This window comes from Hipposideros armiger, unplaced genomic scaffold (assembly GCF_001890085.2).
Source record: "Hipposideros armiger isolate ML-2016 unplaced genomic scaffold, ASM189008v1 scaffold_133, whole genome shotgun sequence".
Classification (NCBI taxonomy): domain Eukaryota; kingdom Metazoa; phylum Chordata; class Mammalia; order Chiroptera; family Hipposideridae; genus Hipposideros; species Hipposideros armiger.
The window spans coordinates 2,959,594-2,979,098 of NW_017731483.1; the positions used below are offsets into that span (position 1 = coordinate 2,959,594).

Genomic DNA, 19,505 nt, shown 5'->3' on the forward strand with positions numbered 1-19,505 from the left:
CAAACATGGCCCAGATTCTGACCTCAGGAGATGCTCCTGGGATCTGGCCTGCTTCTATGAGGCTGCAACTCAGGCTTGACCATTCAGGAACCTTCCTCAGCCCCCATAAGCTCTGTCTTACTTAGTGTCAGTTATTTACTAGGCTCCAACCCTCCCACATAGCTGGAGCGGAGGGAAGATGTTTACACCTGTAACTTACACACAAACAGTCCCCAGCTTACGGTGGTGTAAAAGCGATACACATTCAGTAGAAATCATGCTTCAGATTTTGAGTTTTGATCTTGTCTCAGGCTGGCCATATGTGATACGATACTCCCATGATGGCGGACAGGGGCAGTGAGCCACAGCTGCCACCTAGTCAGGCACTCGATCACACACGAGGGTAAGGAACCGATACTCGACAGGGTAGTAGTAAATGCATTTTCAGCTTACAATGGGTTTATCAGGACATGATCCCATCGTAAGTTAAAGAGCAACGTGTTTAGGGCTGCCGAAGGCTGTGAAAGAGGAAAGGACCAGCAGAGGGTGTATGAAGGGTGAGCAGGGCGTACACCTGTGCACAGGGAGGGCAGAGAAGGCAGCCCAGGCAGAGGGAATGGCGCAGAGGCAAGGAAGTGCAGAGGTTGTGTAAGATCAGCAGATAACACTTGGATGGGAGCCAAGGCGAGGTGCGGCCCCTGCGCCAGGCTGAGGAATTGGGCTCTATCCTGTAGGGCAGGGGTACCTTGAAGTCTTCGAGCAGGGTGCAGTCATGTCACCAGAGCTGTATTCTAGAACCATTGGTAAACCAGGATGCACCATGAGTGCTGCCAGGGAGTGAACACCTCTTCTGCCTCCCTCTGCCCCCACGTGCCCACAAAGATGCCACTCAAGCTAGCACAGTCCAAGATGCTGGGAAGCGGGCAGCAGGTGGGCAGGCATTCCAGGGAGAGATCCAACCCTTTTGAAGACATAGAAAAACATGGGCTCTGCAATCAGAGATACCTAGGTTCAAATCCTGGCTCTATCTTTTACCTGCTACGTGAAAGTGAGTTTACCTCCCCAGTCATCAGCTGGAAAACCATGTTTTAAAGGCAGCTCTTATAAAGCTGTTGTAAGAAGTACAGTCGGCCATCTGTATCCGTGGATTCAACCAATCACAGATAGAAAATATTTGGAGGAAAAAATTTTATGTTGATGCTGACGTATACTGTATAGTTAGGCCTACGATGGTTTCTGTACTGAACATGTACAGGCTTTTCTTTTTTCTTGTCATTATTCCCTAAATAATACAGTATGACTTATTGACATTGTATTAGTAATTTAGAGATAGTTTAAAGTATACAGAAGGATTGCGTGGGTTGTGTACAAATACACCATTTTATATAAGGGACTTGAGCATCCTTGGGTTTTGGTATCCATGTGGATCCTGGAACCAGTCCCCCACAGATACTGAGGGACCGTGATGCAGCTCCGCAGGTATGCCCCACCCGCAGCCCTCAGCAGGTGCTTGGCATATGCGGGACTTGGCTCCTCCCAGCTTTCTCAGAGCCTTTAGAAATTGCCATTGAGGTAGCAGAGCGGACAGAGCGTTGGGCCAAGTGAAGAGCTCTGGGCGTGTATCCAGGCTGTATCTGCAACTGGATGACCTGGGCTAGTGTCTTCTCCCTGTGGCCATAGAATTACGGGCTGAGGTTTGATTTACTTCCAGGTTAAGGGCTCCAGGAATAGGGCAAGGTGCCTTTCCCTCAGGTCCCACAGATGGTGGGAGGGCCCCATTTTCTTCTCCACGAAGTAGAGGAGGGCACGGGACATTTTATCTGAATGGCCTAATGACACCCGGCTGGTTCCTGCTTAGAGCGACAGGTTTGTGCTGACTGCTGGGCAGCCAGTCTTCACCCAACTAATGCTTCCTGGGGGTCCCATGGAGGGCGATGGGTGTAGCTGGGGCCCGTGGAGCTGATGGGCTACGTTCCGGGGTTGCTGGGGATACATTTCTGTTAGGGCTGTTTTTCTTTCTTCTCTCCCCTCTTTGATTTATATAGTAAAAGGGAGAGTTTTCAAGCAGTAGGCACGTTTCGGTCTGGGCAGGCGGGCGAGTGATTAATCTTAGTTTGTTACTGCTGACAGCCAGGAGCAAGAAATAATAAAGGTTTGCGGGGGGAGGGGGATGAGGAAAAGCTGCTTGACTTTCGTCCATCAGCAGGGAGCACAGACTTGACTTCCCTCTACCATCTAAGCATCAATTGTTGGGTCAACATCTGAGGCTCCAAATGCTTTGCTTCATCGTGGATGCCAGTTGCTATGGGGGGGTGGTCAGCCCTGCCTGTGAAGGGAGGAGGGACTTTGGCCTGGTCCTTGGAGAATGAGAAGGATTGAGGCAGAATGGGGGTGGACAGGGTGAGGAGCTGCCCATGCTGAGGAGCCAGCATCCCAGGAGAAGAGAAATCTTCTTACTTTCCAATCCACCGTTTCCAATATACCCCATCACCAGCATCCTCCTCCACCGTCCCAGGATAGAGGCAGTTCTGTGCAGCAGAAGACACAGGCTCTGAATCGGTCTGGCTTGGGCTCTTGAACCCCAGCTCTGCCACTTACTAGACCTTTGAGCCTCAGTTTCCTCATCTATAAAATGGGTTTTTACAGATGTATCAATGACGAGACAGTATGCATGAAGTGCTTAGCATGTGCCTGGCATGCAGGAAGTGCTCAACCAGTAAGTCAGAGGTAGTTCACGATCTTTGTTATAGACTTTGGAGAGCCACCGTCTGTGGTCCAGAGCCTTGCGGATTGTCTGGGCCTGACCTAGAAGTCGGTCCACGTGCACATCCACTCCCTTTTATGGTAGTGGGATTTTAGAGTTAATGCAGGCTGCAACTTGAGACAATCCTGCATTGCCATGACTGAGACTCCAAATCAATCAGAGCTAGAGTCAAACCCAGGCTGCCCTCTTCCTGGCTGTGTGACCTTGGGTAAGTCAGTTAACCTCTCTGATCTCCCCGTTCCTCATCAGTAGCTGGAGATGATGACCACCTCAACAGGCATTCCTTTTTGTCTTTCCTAACGGTCCTGCTGCCCCTCCAGGTCTCCCTCCAAGTGTTCAGACATAAATACGCATTTTTACCAGAACTTGATCTGGTCTCTTCCTTAGCTCATTTTTCGAGGGGTAACAACCCTGGTATACTAAGTACCAGAACTGAGTACTTAGTGTACACCGCTGAGCAGAAATCTGGGGATTTAGGAAATAGAAAGAGACCTTTTAGATCACTTAGCCCCGTGCCCTGGACAAGCGGAGACACTGAGGCCCAGAGAGGGGGAGAAGCTTGCCGGCCTCCTGGCTTCCCAGCCAGGTCCTGTTTGCTGTCAGCGTTTGAGTCAGCCTGAGACAGAGCAGGGGAGCAGAGTGTGTCCACGCCTTTGCTGTTACTACATGGAGGCTTTCACATTCTTTCAGGTCTGATGAAGGAAAATGGACTTTCTACTCAGTGAGTGTGTAGCATGTCTTCTCCTTCTGAAAGGTTTAAAGGAAATGCCACAATTAGGAGCTGCTGCTGTAGGCAAAACAAAGTCTTCAAATGCTCTTCGCAGGGGACTAAACAGAAACAGTGAACTTTAGGATCCTGCTCTGCAGGATCAAAGGACGTGCCATTGAGAGACACCATGAGGAATAATAGATGACATTTGCCTGTATTTAGAATTACTGAGAAAATATGTCCTGCCCGTGGTAAACATTTCCAAGGACGCTGCCCTCGCCATTAACACAACGCCTCTCCTAGACTTTGTGCGGGTGCTTTGGTGACTCTGGAGCGGCGGAGTTAGGGCAGTGTGGAAAGAACCTGGGCTCGGGCCCAGAAGGCCCGGGTTAGAACCCCAGCTCCGCCTCGGGCTAGCGGTGGGGCCCCAGAGCCGTCACAGGCCCCTTCCCTTCTGAGGGGCAGCCATGATTTGGGGGGATGCCCCATTGTAGTTGCAGTTTTCAGAGCTGTTGGGGCCTGAAGTGCTCTATGAAGATGGTGTGTCTCAGGGCGCCTGGCGTGGTTGCTGGTGCTTGTGAATATTGAGCCTTCCCACTGTAATAGGATATGGTGAGAAGGGCAGGAATTATACCTTTCATTTTTCAAAGATACAGGAACGGGCTCACACTGTTGCAGAGAGAGTGTGAAGAGCTAGGATTTTAATGCAGCCCAGTGCCCTCTTTCTGTCCTCTGGAGTCCCTGTGACCAGAAACACCCCCCACCCTTCCTCTCCAGCTGGGTCTTAGAAGCCCAGCCAGGACCCAAGCAGGTATCTGGATAGTGTAGCCCCAGGACCAAAGCCAGATGTTCTGAGCAGGACCTGTGCCACAAGCCCATTGCTGGGCATTCTCTGGCATTTTTCCCAGGACAATGGTGACACGTAGAAGGCCAGAGACCCTAAAGCCCCTCCCCTCATCTTGTGGGAGCCTGAAAACCTTGGGGTTTTCTCTATCTGGCTCTGAAATGGCAGTGTCGGGATACATGACCCAACTGTGGGAGTTCGCTTTCTTCTCTGGGTGCAGCCCTCAAGCAGCAGAAGCTGGGAGCATCTCAGGGTCTGTAGACAGGGAGGCTGAGGTAGCTCGGAGAGGGGTAGTGGTGGCCTCCACAGCTGGCGAGATAGAGGTCTTCAGAGGCCCCGTCTGACCATGGATGTGTCTGGATCAGGAGTGAAAGAAGGGCTGCTGAAGAGGCTGTGACAGTTCCGGTAAGGCACAGGACGGTGGGAGCAGCAAGGAGAACGTGTGGTAGTGGAACCGATGAGGGTGATAGAGAAGGCGGAGGGAGTCAAGGACTTCATCCAGATTGCTGTATGACTGTGCGAGTGCTGACCCTGCCAGCTGCAGCATGGACCTGGAGTCGTCAGTTTGAAAAGACCCAGAAAAACACCCTTTGCCTAACTCGGCTGCCTTCTCTCCTCCACTGCCCAAAACCCAGCGCAAGAGATGCCAGTACTCACGCTGTCAGCCCACTCCCCAGAGCACCGACCAGCCTGACAGGGCCAAGTGTGCCTGTTGATGGACTGGGGTCTCCCTTTCCGACCTGCTGCACCTCCCCTCCCAGCCGAGCACTCAGTGTGGCCTTTCGCTCCCCCGAGAGCTCCCTGGTCTCCTCCAGTGGCTGAGCCACCGTGATTACATTACCAGCTGGTTTTTAATTATCTCGTATCAGCCTGCATAAGTCTGCCTGTGTGGCTCGCCCGCCAGGGGAAGCATTCCAGCTGCCCGTCCGTCGCCAGGAAACCTCTCGTGCCCGGGACAGCTCCCTTCTAAGGTACTGGGTGGTCTCTCCAAATGAGAAAAACGTTTCTTTCCAAACACATCTCTAACATCTTGTTAATATGACTTATTTAATAAAATTTTTGCAAAAGCCATCTGGGAATGGCTTGGTTGGGGACTTGGGCAGGGCATACGGGGTGCTGCAGGGACAGGCCATAGTGACAGAGACTTTGTGTCTGCCATCGGTGAAGGGACAGCAACATGGAGAAGGATGTAGTGTGGGGGAAGGGGGCAGGTGACCAAAACCCGAGCCCCACTGCTTCCACCATCTGTAAGGGTCACCCAGCGAGCGAGTCGCTTCACGTCTCTGAGCCTGTCAGCCCCAAGGCTCAGGGACACAGTGGAAGTGAAAGCTTTTTGTAAACTCTGAGAATCTCTAGGAATGCAAGTGGGGTTATTTGCAGAGCCTTGGTGTTCACCTCAGGAAAGTATCTGTGGTCTTACTTTGTTTAAAGCTAGGTAAGTAACTCAAAGGCCCCCAGAGGAAATAGGACCAGCCCCCACCTAGAGGCATTTGGCAGGGCTTGAAGCTTCATCTAGTAAAATCCCATGATGCGGGGCCGCTCAAGTTCCTCTTCGGGCTGTTACAGCCAAAAGAATGATCTTGGATCATCTGGGTCAAGACCCTGGCCTGTGGATGGGGAGATAGGCACAGGAAGGGAAGGGGGAAAGGACCTTCCCAAGGTCCCCCAGCGAGTTGCTGGCAGTGCCCAGATGTCTCACTCTCATCCTAGGATTATTACCCTTCTGAGCCTCATAGTGCTGTGTTTTCTCCTCCCATTTTCTCCGTAAACGTTCTTGGTATTTGAGACAAACGTTCTTGGTATTTTAGAAAGCCGGAGGTCAGATTTTATAGTCCTTGTCTTTGTTCCCACAGTTCAAATGCCGAAGCTATAAAAATGATGTTTTGCTGTGTATGAGTATGTACGTGTGTGTGTGAGAGATACCCGTGCACACCCTTCCCCTTTGCTGGGGCAGAGGCCACTCCACTCTTGGTACCTAGTGCCTCAAACCTGACCTTTTCTGGGCTCTCCCCCAGGGAGCAGCCGCCATCCTCCTTCCAGCCGTGGGTGCTTTCTGTCACTTTTAGTGTTCTTTTTTTAAGATTACTTCACCCAAGAGGAATATCCCAAACCATTGGATTTGGCAAAGCAAGCTTATTAGAAACGCTTTAATTAGAACCTTTTTATTTTTGTTATGTTCCTTTTGAAAATCCACATGCTAGTCACAGCTCCAGGCAGTTTGGGGACCAGCCTGCCACAGTCTCAGCACAGTCTTTCAGGGCAGGGCCAACCAACGAGTCAGTGGTGTGGCGCTCGCTACTGCATTCCTGTCGTGCACCAGGCCTTCAAATGGGCGGGGGATGAAGGCACATCAGACTCTAAGTTTGTAGTCTGGGCAAGGGGGCATTCAGGTAGGTGAGTGCTGTGATGGATGGAGGAGTGGCAGAGAACAAGTGAGGGAGGAAGCAAGTAAGTCTGACTGGGAGCATCCTGGAAGGCTTCTTGGAGATGGTGGCATTTGATCAGGGCCTTGAAGGATAATAATTTTGGGGGAAGTAACAGCACGGTAGGACGGTTAGGTTTGGGATTACAGAGAGGTTTTTGCAGTGTCCCCTAGCCCTATGGTCCCAACTTGAGTTTTCAGTTGTCCCCTCCACATGAGCTCCCTCTTGGTCCAGGTGACCAACAATCTTGTAGACAGAGACATACTTTATAAACTCTGAAGTCCTGGTCAGCTCTCTGGCTCCCCATAGCATCCCATTTTGCCCTCAAGGAAAAGGGCTCAGAGAGGCCAGGGGTTTACCTGTGGCGGTGCCCGTACTCTGTAGCCTCAGTCCTTTCCACAATTCCCTCCCACCCTCCGACTTGCCAAAGAGCAGGCCGTGTTTCCATCATCTCCACCTGACACTAAAGCTGCATACCCCACACAGGCTGAACGTAGCCTCCTGGGGAGAAATGCATTTACACGGTGCCAGGTGGGCTCTTTGCAGGCCCTAGTTCCTGGTATTAGAAATTGGTGAACAGGCTTCTGCAGAGTGCATCCTCTGAGGCAGGTAGAATTATGCCAGTGATGATGATTAAAAACTCAGGCACTATATGAGTTCTGACACCAGTGATGATAAAACCATCCGGGCAGCAAATGTGTGATCTGGGTACACCCAAATTTCCAATTCACAATCTCCAAACATTACCATAATCCCATTTGGAGTTCAGATTTCCAGCCTAGAAAAATACTTCTTCCTGTCCTGAAATTTTCAATTTTAACAAGAAATAAAAAAATAATAATAACCTATGAAGAAACTAGGGTTGACTGTTTAACTTTTGTGGGAGTTGCGCTTTTAAAAAGCAATCAGTTCCGATAGTAACTTTTGGGAACTCAATTACTTGCAGCCATGCTGAAAAAAAAAAACAACAAAACTATAATTAATGTGGTCAAACCCTAGCCAAATAATAAAATGAATGCTTTGTTGTGTATCAAGGCGGAAATCAATTTCATTAGGGAGCAAAGAGCCGGAGATTTAATTTTGAGAAAATTCCCCACCCTGTGGACAGAGGTTGTCAAGAAGCTGCCAGAATGAATGCCCAACATGGGAGGACTCGCCCTCCAGGGCCCAGGTTACCAAGGGCTGACAAGGGACCTTTCAAAATTGCATTTGCAAACCCTCCAAGTGTGGCCAAAGCCAGTGGGCTTTTGCTTTTTAATGTCGTTGGACCAGTGCCCCTTTTGGCTCTGGTCAAGAGGTGAGTGTTGTCTGCATCCAATGACGCTTGGCATGTCAATAAGATCCTGTCTTTTGGGGATTCAGGAGGAGGTGGAAGCGAACGGTGGGCTCAGGAGGTCAGCGGACACCAGAAAGGAGTTAAGCCAAGATTCGGTTATCCACATTGACAGTGGTGTCACGTCCAGACAGGGGTGCTAATGGCCAAGCGGGACAGACTGCCCAGGACACTGTCCAGTTGCAGGCCCTCAATTTAATGAGAGAGAAGGAGCAGTGTGGGTGACCAGGATGGGAAGGGACAAGAGATACTGCTCTGTGAGGACAGCCGGAGAGAGAGGAGCAGCCTCAGGCCAACCCTCCCTTCCGTTTTCCAGCTTCTCAGGGGCCTTCCTAGGGCAGAAGGAGCAGCTTTGGCCTGCAGGAACCGGAGCGCAGAGCTGGGTCTTCCATCACTAAGCTGCACTAAGTCATATTTCAGCTCAGAACGTGGAAGGGCCTTCCCATGGGCAGAGCCACCAAAGGTTGGAAGGGCTTCCTTGGTAGAGAGGAAGCTCCCCAGCGCTGGGAGTAAGCTACAAGAGCTGGATGCTTAACATTGTAAATGTTACAAAGGAGTTTCTAGCATCAGATAGAACTAGAATGGCGGTTCTCAGATTAGAATGTGCATCAGAATCTCTTGGTTCCAAAGAGGCCCAGGAGCTTCAGGCTTAACAAGTCCCCAGGGACTCTGATGGTGGCATCTGGGGCACATTTGAAGAAACTCTATTTTTGAGAAACATGCATTCTTCCTCCAGCCCTAGGACTCTGGGGCATCTGTAATGAAGTTGAATCCTTTTGTTTAATGCCTGAATAGTCATACCTTTCTCATCATGCGGTGTGAGCATCTCTTATGTGCCAAGCTTCAAAGGTTTAGAGATTTGTGGGATCTTGGTTGTTACCTTCTCCTGTCCCTTCGCTGTGTAGATTAGGACACTGAGGCCCAGGACAGTAGGAGCCAGGGCCGGGGCCAGGTCTCCAGTGTCTTGTCACTTGCTTTCAGTGGACTTTAGAGAATGCCGTAAACTGCTCCCATTTCACAGATGAAGAAACTGAGGCCCAGATCCCCAAGGACTGTTGGAAGTTTTTCCACTGGGAACCTGTGAATGAAATGAAACCGTCATTCATAGGATTTGCAAAAGGCTTTCAGCCAGGGTGTCTGGGTGGCTTACAGTCAACTGTGTGCCTTTGAAATCCAGGGAGGAGAACGCTATCCTCAGGTTAGGTGCAGGGTCACCGAGCAGGCAGATCTGGTGTAACGTGCCGTTTTAAAGGCCCCTCTGGATTTCCCTTTTTTTTTTTCTCTCTTAAGTAAAACTAAGTTGAATCAGATGCTGTGAGGGTGAGGCCCCTTCCATGCTGTGCTAATGAATGCCCTGGGTCAGTTAGCAGGGACGCCCCCACCAGGACAGGAGTTGGTGGCGAGGATGGTGAGGACACACACTGTGCTTTAAGGATAAGGATGGGAATTGGGGTGTGGAGGGATTGCTGCTTCTCCCCCTCCCTACCCTCCACCTACCACACCCATTACTGCTGACTGGGAGCACACAAAGGCTGCTGGTAGTGCCCAAGATTCCCCTTCAACTGCTGGCGCAAGGCGGGGGTTGCATGCTGGTCCTTGATTCACTGGGGAATAGGAGCAAACCTGCACCCTTCTCTGGGCCTTGATGTCATCTGTCAAATGAGGACAGGGACCCAAATGGTCTTAAAAGCCTGTTTGGCGTCTTGTCTCCCTCAGAAATGTTGAATACAAAGCAGTACACAGTAGGCGTTTCATAAATGCCATAGACCACCGAGGGCCAGTCTTTTTTAAGCAGAGAAACTCTTTCCTCCTCATTCCTGTCCTGTTTCCATGTGGACCCCCCGTGTGTAACAATGTGCTTTCAAGGCCGTTGTGCAATACTGCTTGATGTTAGGGGAAATTGATCACAGGGAAGTAAACACGCTGCCCATTGTCACCCAGAGACAGAGCTGGGGCCAGAACCCAGGCCTCGCACGCCAGCCAGGCGGGCTGCCCAGCTGGAGGGGGTGGTCTTGCAGCCAGGAGGCTGCCTGGCCATCCGCGCTTCTGGGCTGCCAACATGGCCGTGAACGACAGACCAGACAGACGGGGGGACACGCTCAGTGCTCAGCCTGGGCAGCAAAGCCAGCCAGATAAGCCAGATGGGCAGCAACTTGTACGTGGGCTCCTGCAGAGCAGGTGGAAACAAAGCCATGTCAGAACCCAGAGCCTTGGCACCTGCCGAACTCGCTCGTGCTCTGTCCAGCTCAGACCTAAGGACAGCCCTTAGGGATGGGCATTGAAAACTCCATTCCACAGAGGAGGACACTGAGGCACCGAGAGAAGCACAGCTCACAGGTGGCAGGGCAGGTCACCCAGATCTGGGCGGCCCCAGGTCCGTAGGCAGTGGTTCCTTTGCCCTCGTGTCTTTCAGAGTTGTCTTACCTTCCTCACCTCTTGTCTCACTCGCAGCCTCACTGGAGTCGACCCCAGGTTTCTAGCTCCCCTCTGCCTAGGAAAGCTGTCGTGCCCCTCCAAGCCCTCTTCTTGGCAGCTGGTGCTCACCCCTCGGCTGCCTTTGCATGCTCTCCCCATCTGCTGGTTGGGGGTTGGGATTGGTCCTTAAAAACAGCCTGGAGCACTTTGCAACCAAGCTGTTTGGCAAATCCTGTGTTGTGTCTTAAGCCCTTAAATTAGGAGCCGGATGACGCAGCCATTATCAGGTGTTCCTGCTTCGTTCACATAGATGGTTTTTCTTACCTCTCACAGCTACTACTGTGAGGGTGGACTCTTGTCATTCCCGTTTCATAAATGAAGACGTGGAGGCACTGGCGACAGTGAGGGGTGTGGCTTTAACCTCGGCACTACTGAAATTGGGGCTGGATTATTCTGTGCTGTGAGGGTCGTCCTGTGCATCGTAGGCTGTTTCGCAGCATCCCTGGCTTCCACCTAGATGCCAGCAGCACCCATGTTTCCAGACATTGCCCAATATGGTATCCCCAGGAGAGGGGTCAACTTGTCCCAGTTGAGAACCACTGCTCCCAGAAGAGTGTGGGCTGGGAGGGGCTTGTCCAATGGAAGGAAGACCGCCTGAATGCATTGTATCCGTCCTGTTGGCACAGGCCTCAGGAAGCCAGCATTGGTCATCGTGCCATCCCCAGGCCTGGGGTCCACGGTGCGCAGTGCTGCCCGACCTTTCTCGCTGGGTTGAGGATGAGCCATCCTGGCCTGCCTTGGTCCTCCTGGCTGGTGCTAGGGTGTCCCCCACCCTCTCAAGATGTTCCTCGTTGGCTTGCGAGAACTTCAGTTCTGGAGGGACCCCCTCCACCACATCGGGGTGCTGAGGCCCAGGGAGAGGGACTTGCCCAGCTAACGACATCAGTGGGAGCAGAGTTTGAACCCAGGTATCTGACTCCAGTGCGGCCACCCCCTCCAATCCCACCTGTCCCAAACACAAAAGGGCCTTTGTGTTCATAGAAAAATCTTCAGTTAGAAGTAAAAGGGTGGGGGACCCCCTCTAGACCGCCTTTCCCCTTCCTAAAGCTCCGACATTTCCCACATCACCCCCTGCTCCACCCTCCCCTTGCGGTTTTCATATGCAGTTGGCTGAGCCCAAGAACTGATGGGAGCACCACAGAGAGGGCCGGCAGAAGTCGTCCAGCCTGACCCCCCAGCACCATTACCCTCCTGCTCACACACCTCCAATAGTGGGAGGCTCCTGCCAGACACTTGGTTAGTCTTCTCCTGAGAAAATTGCCCCAAATGGGTTCATTTTGACCCACCTGCTGCGTTGTGTGGCACAAAACAAGCCTTATGCCTCTCCATGTTTGCCGGGAGAGGCTGCTCTCCTTCTGCCTGGAGCCAGCTTTTTGCCGTGATTTACTGAAGGCCCTCACCCTGAGCTGCCAACTTAGAGCTTGAGAAACGCCCGGGTGTCTCAGGAAGGCTAATCACTTCCGATGCATTTATTGAAAGTCTAATTATTTGGTTGTAAATCAAATCATTTGGCTCTGCAGCATTTACATTTAGACGTTAGTTTGCAATAACCTGGCTTATGTGTCCTTGGCTTGTCACCATAACAAGGCTGTTTTGCAAGACAGTGGGTGGCATGCAGGTATTTGCCGTGTGAGCTATGAGCCCTTTCCTCCAGCTCCCTTGGCTCCTAGAAGCTCTCAGCTGGAAGGGGCCTCATACCCCACTCCACGTATTGCATAGTTGGGGAGTTCCATCCCACAGCCAGGATGACTTCATGCTGGTCCCCTGGCCCTGATGTCCTCTCACTGTGACCTGGGCAAGTTGCTTCCCCCTCTGGTCTTTGGTGATTTCATCTGTGCAGTGCGCCTCTTGCAGATAATGCCAGCCCTCCCTGCTTCTTTGTGAAGCCTCAGGTTGGTCCAGTTACCGACCAAGGCCAGCGGTGGCTGTCACCATTGCACACCTTTGCATTTCAGGCTTCCAGGCCCTTTGCTGGAGAGTCACAGCCTGAGCAGATGCTAGCCTGCACGCAGTAGGCCCTTGGGAGGTGTCCATCAGACACCTGTCCCCTGAAGGCCCCATCACTTGAGATCTGGGTATTTCTCTCCCGCAGCAGCCCCAGGGCTCTCCTCGGAGCAGGCTTCTCTGCAGGCTGTTTCTGCAGTGGCTGCACCTTGCTCACAGGTGTGAAGAGACTGTCTCTGTAGACACACACCCAGCAAAATACTCCATCTCCCCGGAGGTCAAAGAGAACTGGGAGGGCAGCAGACATTCTGAATCCCAGCACTATCTGCCTACAAAGGCAGTATTAGCAATCATGGGCGGGGGTTATGGCAGGAATTACCTGTTTTGCAGGTGGTCGCAGAGGTAGGTATGTGGTCATGGTCACCCTCCAGGCCAAATCTCTCTGGAAGCTCCCTCACCCAAGGCCACAGCGGTAGAGCCAGGCCTAGAACTGCACCCACCCAACCCACTCATCAGCACAGATGTCCATGTCCATCTTCACCCTGACTTGAGTGAACACCTGTGTGGATAGAAGGGCCCATTGGGCTGGTGTCATGCCCTCTCCATGCTGAGCACAGCGCGGCGTTCCAAGGGCTCTGAGATGAGCACTGGCCACTGTTGTCGTGCTCATGGAGGGCAGAAGACCTGTGACACTTCCCTCCTCTGAGAAGCGTCCTGCCACTACTTGTTGGGTACATTTCAAATGCATGGCCTTCTTTGTTCTCACTGACCTTTGTATGATATAAGATTCAAATGTGTAATTAAAAGGACTCCACAAGAGGAGGTTCACTTAGACCGAAAGATGCCTCTTCTTAGAGACCTGCTGGGCCCCAGAGTGGGCAGGGCCTGGGCCAGGGCCAGCAGGAAGACTGTGGCTTTTGGAGGGACTTTGTCTCACATTCACCTTTTGTTTATTTAGGCCTGGGCAGGGGGCACTGGCCCAGGGATAATTGATAATTTCTTTTAGAATCCCAGAGAAAGAGAAAGGTTTGACCCATTCTCTGTGGCTTCCCTCAGGCAAGACCTCTCTGATTTGAGAGGCACCTGCCTTTGTGACCCCTGCAGACAGGACCCTCTGGGCACTCCCCATGGCTCTGCCCCTCACTGAGCTTGCTCTGCGGGTCCCTGCCGGCTTGTCCTAGGACCAATGCTGAAAACAGCCGCTTTGTCCTCAGAGGAGGCAGCTTTTATCCTGACTGAGCCACACTGCGGGGGCAGGGTGGAATGGCCATCAGCCTGCCCTCAGGAACTTACTATCCAGAGAGTAGGATGTGTGCGGCCTCATTTCCCTGGCTCAGGGCAGACAATCACTAGATAACTGCTGGATAGGTGGATAGACAGATGGACAGAGTGCCCAGCTGTGTGCCAGGCATGTGCTAAGGGCCTGGGGTGGGTAAGGCTCGGCCTGCTTAGAAAGGTCACAATGAACAGTCAGGGTTCCTGCCCCCAGGAGCTCGCAGAGCTGCAAGGAAGCCAGCTCTCGGGGCAGAAAGAGTCCAGAGGCCCACCTGGACGCCTGGATTCATTTGGTTAGGCGGCGGAGCAGGGAAGATGAGGCTGCAGTGGTGGCTTCAGGGCCCTGCAGGCTGAACAGAGGCTTCAGAGGCAGACAGACATAGTGAAAGCGCGGCCCCACTGTGTCCCATGGGACAAGTAACACAACCTTCCTAGCCTCAGTTTCCCCTCTAAAGCAGTGATAGTTATACCAACTTAGCAACGTTGCTGTGAGCTTAAATGAGATCATGTGTAGCAACAGCTCAGCTCAAAGCCTGGTGCACAACGGGGGCTTGACAGTGCGTGTGGCATTCATCCTGCAGTGGCACTGGGGACCCAGGGACCGTTTTGAGCTGAGGGACAGCGTTCTGGGGCATCTTGGTCAAGAGAGCAGCTCCCCAGCCATCTTTCAGTAGAGGTGAACCAGAGATCACCCTGGGTGGGTATTCCTGTAACTGGGTCCTACATGCTAGCCCTAGAGGGCAATTTCTTTGCTTTCTCTCACATAAATATTATATGCAAGTATTTTTAAGTCATTTCATCATGAAAAGAAGCAATTTAACATAACTATTACCCAGGATTCTTCATGAAATATGCATCAAGCAATTAGGTCTAAAAGCGAAGAGGTGAGGCCTCGTACCCCACTCGGGCCGGCAGCTGCGGGCTGAGTGATGTTTTATTAAAGCTCGTGATTATGAGACGAGGTGGGGCCTGTTATTAGGCCGGGCACACCAGGCACGTTTGATAATCCTGGTGATGAGGAGGTGCTTTTTGTGATGATAATGAGCGATCTGAACGCTGTGACAGCCCCAGCACCCCCAGCCTCCACGAGCCTTACAAGACTCATTAGATAGGTCACTCACCAGAGACACTCCTAATTGTGACTTTGCTTTCACAAGATGTCCTATCAAAGGAGCTTGGCAGGTGGCGGCAGCCTGTCTGAACTCCGTAGGGACCGATGCCTTTCCAGAAGTGACGATGGGGAGGTGGCGTGGCCCGGAACCCAGCCCACCTGGCCCTGGATGCAGGGTTCCCAGGTTCTGGCTGTAGCTGCAGCCCACCTTGCTGTGTGCCTTGAGCCAGAGTGTTGCCCTCTCTGAACTCTCATTTCCTCTATAGTACCCCCAAGAGGGTGAGAGGACATTGTCACCAGGCTGCTTCTAGTTCCAGAGGCACTCTGTCCAGTGCAGCCAAGCTCCCCTATAAACCCTGGTTATCTGATGCACCCTCTGTTCTCCCTAGAAATTTTAATTTTTTTTCTCTTATGCTTGATGTCTTCTGAACAGAGTTGAGAGTCATTAAAGCCATCCCTGGCAGCTGTTTTTAAATCGTCAACTATTATTAGGCAGCATTTCACTCATGGGGACTTTGTGACCTACCTGGATATGTTATTATATTACAACACATTTCTTTGGTATGTGTTGACAAGGCTTTACCTGACCTTTGTAAGAGTCAGGGTTTGACAGATTGTTTCAAAAAGAAAGCCTGCTCACCTCTCAGGGCCTGCCAACCCCACATGATGGGTCACCTCTCTGCCTCCGTGGCTGAAGGCTCCACTCCACCCGTCAGGACACGCCATTGCCAATCACTGGGATGTCTTCTTACTGCCAGTCATGCTGTCTCTGATCCGCCATCAGTCCTGCAGTGTAGGCACCTTGGGGACTGAGGCTCAGGGTCAAGCAGTCATTTGCTCAGGGTCTGCTGCCTCTGGCCCACCACCCTGCCGGGCCTCACGTGGAGTGCTGAGGGCTAAGTAGGGCCCCCTCCTGGAGCGGGATGGTGCCTCCTCGTGGGTCCAGTGAGGGCAGGAACAGAGCCCACACTCGCTGTCCAAGGTCCAGAGAACCACAGGGTGCTGTGCTTGAGCCTAGCAGGGAAGGGCCATTTCTGCAGGGGCTTCCATTGTGAGGGCCAGCTCATGGGCCTTTCTCCCTCTGAGGGGGAATGGTCAGGCCACGGACTGCGGGGGGGTCACAGGGCCTGAGTTCTCTGCCTTGGTCTCTGACCTTCATAACTGGCCCATGGTACAGCCTGGCTCATGGTTATGAAGCAGCAAACACGTGTCAGAGGCACAAACAGCAGGCCTGGATGGAGAGGCAGGAGGCACTGCAGGCAGTGCTGGCAGCTGCCCTGCTCCCACCCCCCGCCCATGTCTGTTGAGGTGGGTGCGTCAGTATGGCGTTTCTCATACCTGGCGGCCACTTCGAGCCTGTGGCCTGGGAGCAGAGGAGCGTCAGCTCGCACCTCTGGCTCTGTCAGCTGTTGCCACCACGGCATACTGCCCTTGCTGGATGTTTTAGGAACAGCCGGTGTGAAAATGTCCCGTTAACCCATATGACTTACTTTCTTTCACTTCTTTAAAAATTAAGTCAGCTTCCCCCGCCACTTCATACCTTCAGTGCCAGCAGAGCTCTGGCATTCAGACTCCGCTCGTGGCTGGCTGCTGTGATTCTGTCTCACACACCCTACACTTTGTACCCCCAGCCGTAGATCTGTGAGAACCATAAAGCCTGGTGGACTGGCACCCCAAAACATGACTCCCCTGAACTCAGGAAAAGGGCATGACGTTCCTGAGACCTCACCCCTCCCTGCCTGAGCCTGCATTCACCTGCAGCTCCAGCCCCTGCTCTCCCAGGTACGCAGGCAGCCCTTCTCCAGGCAAAGCCCTTCTCCAGGGCCTCTGAGAGCGCAAAGGTGTTTAACTAGCCCCAGTTTTTTCAGCTGCACAACTTCAGCGCCTCGTTCAAGCAAGTACAGTACAATCCTTTCCTGGCCAGCCAAGATCTACGATCCCTCCAGGGTGGTGGGTGGCTGTGTCTTCGGCACATTTTTCACTTAATGCACACACCATTTCCTTTCTAACAGCTTATGCAAGTGCGCCGCCTGCTTCTCAGATGTGTCAGGCAATTCTCCAATGAAATGACCCTTCACTGAGGAGCAGAACTTGCCACGGGCTCTGTAATTAGAACATTGTCAGCCTTAAAAAATCTTGATTTAAATTTCCGTCTTTACAGGAATTATTCTCTCTTGAAACATAATTGCTCTCCAAACGATTTCCTTTAAGCCGAGGGTGACATCTCTAAATACATTATTATGAGCAGATGTATTGCTCGGTGCCTGCACTTCATTAAGCGTTTGTTTGCTTGTTTGCTTTGCCCATTTGAAGATGGTCCAGGAGTCCAAATTGGTGCATTAGTAGAGCAGGCACTGGGAAGCAAGGGAGCCCAGTTCTGACTGGGAGAGAGGTGTGAGGCCTCCAGTGGCCCCCGTGGAAGCAGCTAAAGCTAGGAAAGCAGGAGCTTAGAAAGTCTGCAAAACTATGGCCCCAAAGAGCTCTCAGCCTTGCCAGGCGTGGGCCTTGGTCTCCAGGGAGCCAGGTCTCATTGTAAGTTGTAAGTGCCCAAAGAAGGTAGCAGGAGGTTGGAGTCCCCAGCTTCCTCACTAAGTGACACACTCAGTAAATTGAACTGTGCTTTGGAAACCTCAGCGTCCACAGGGGTGGCAGCAAAATCATACAGGGCCAGGCTTGGAGCTGAGTGGGCAGGGAAAAGGCAGCCTGGGTAGAGGCAGGTTGATGGAGGGGTGAGTGACCCGATGTGGCCAGAGAGCCCTGGGTGAGAGGAGGGAGAGGTCCGCCAGGGCCAGGTGGAAGCAGCATGAATGACCTCTGCTGTCCATGAGCTGCACCCCACCCAGCGTGCTGGTGCAGCTGGCAGGCTGCAAGGGTCGTGGGGCACAGGGCTCTGCTCTGATTTCCAAGGAGCTCACCCACTGCTCTTTGCAGCAGACGCTGGACATGGTAGACAGAGATGGCCCTGCTCTGTGGAGCTCTCAGGGGAATTGGGAAGATGGATAAGCAATTAGAATATAAGAAGGCAAGTGCTGATGGGGGCATGACCCTTCATCACATGCCAATGATCCTCAGTGCAAAGAAGAGCGCTGCCTGCGAGAGCCTGGAAGACTTCCTGGCGGAGGAGACGCTCCGGCTGGGCCTTGGGGCAGGAGGCAGGGTTGCTGAGCAGAGGGAGGGGGAGAGGAGTGCAGTCAGGGCAGTGCTGAGAAAGAGCACACATTCTCCCCATATTCTATGGCTAAAACTAGCCACGTGGCTACGGTGGCTACAAGGGAGGCTGGGAGAGTCCCCAGCTGGGCGGCCCCTTTCCAGTGATAGTTCCTAACATTGAGTATCAGCTTTTGGAAAATGGCTCACCTGTCATCCCTGCCACACTGTTTCCTCATCTGTGAACTGGGAGTGATGATGACTCCTGCCCTGCCCACCTGTCGGGGTATTGGGGAGTTGTACTTTGCAATTTCCAGGCAAGCCTTTAATACTTGACTGCGTGAGTAATAGGAAGAGGGCCCAAGCTCTTCAGCTTGGGAAACTCAATGCTTGCTGCTGGTTCCTGGTCCGATGCTGGGACTGAGGGAGCTCCTAGGTGCAGATGCATTTTGGCTGGTCCTGGGCCTTGGTTCTGGCTTGGAGAGGAGAAGCTCCCAGTTGCTTCTGCTCCAGGCAGCAAGGAATCCTTGCACCTTAGCAGGAATTTGGCCAGAGGGAAAGTTCTCTGGCGTAATGAGTGTGGATCCATGACGTGGCCTTGTTCAGAGTTAACCTGAGGGGCTGTCTGAGACATGGCCTTCTGTTCCGCAGCCCTCCCGCACCTGTCTCCTCATCCCGAGCAGCCTGGCTGCCTTGGCCTATGTCATCCTGCAGATCCTGATAACCTCTGTGTTTTGTTCACAGGAGCAACCAGGGCTTTATGCACATGAAACTGGCCAAAACCAAAGAGAAGTATATTCTGGGTCAGAACAGCCCCCCGTTCGACAGTGTCCCGGAAGTCATCCACTACTACACCACCAGAAAGCTGCCCATCAAAGGGGCCGAGCACTTGTCCCTCCTCTACCCTGTGGCTGTGCGGACCCTGTGAGCGGACCAGCCTGCCCTGCTCTGTGACGGGGCCCAGACTTGGAGGAGCCGGAACCCCCCGCTGACCAATCCGGCCGCTGTTGCCAGCTGTGTCCAGCTCGTATAGTGTGTATGGTACTAGCACACCACTGCATGTCTCTAGAATGCTGTTGCCACTACGGGGGCTGGAGAAGGCCTGGATAAAGACAGACGGACGGCCAACGTGCCGTGCCAGTCCCCACCCCCACTCCCTCCTTGAGTTTCTGTGAATTAAAATATTTGCAAATCCAAAGAGATGCCTTCCAGGATGAACAAAGGAGAGCAGCTCCAGGGGGCGGGCCAGGAACTCTCTGGGTTGCAGTGCTTTGTTCTCCAGTTGTCACGAATTCACACCTGTGTATGGGGCACAGTTTCCCCATCAGGGCTCCGCTGGTGCTGGGAGCCAAATGCTGGTGCTTTGAGAGCCCGGAAGGCCCCCCGGGAGGCCTGCCTTTCCTCTGGTGTGCGTGTGTGCGCCTGTGTGTGTGTGAGTGTGAGCACATACACGAGACAACAGTGTCACACACAGATGGGAGTAAGTCCACTAACTAATCCA

The 19,505-nt window shown here is 52.7% G+C and overlaps 1 protein-coding gene across 2 annotated transcripts in view; it reads left to right on the top strand.

Moving 5' to 3' along the window:
• Positions 1-19,202, top strand: part of SHB (SH2 domain containing adaptor protein B) — a 137,703-nt gene extending 118,501 nt beyond the window's left edge. For both annotated transcript variants that reach the window (XM_019649534.1, XM_019649535.1), the window contains one exon: positions 18,749-19,202. In XM_019649534.1, coding sequence (XP_019505079.1) covers positions 18,749-18,932 — 184 coding nt within the window. In that variant the 3' untranslated portion in view covers positions 18,933-19,202. The remainder of the gene's footprint in view (positions 1-18,748) is intronic.
• Positions 19,203-19,505: the final 303 nt, after the last annotated feature.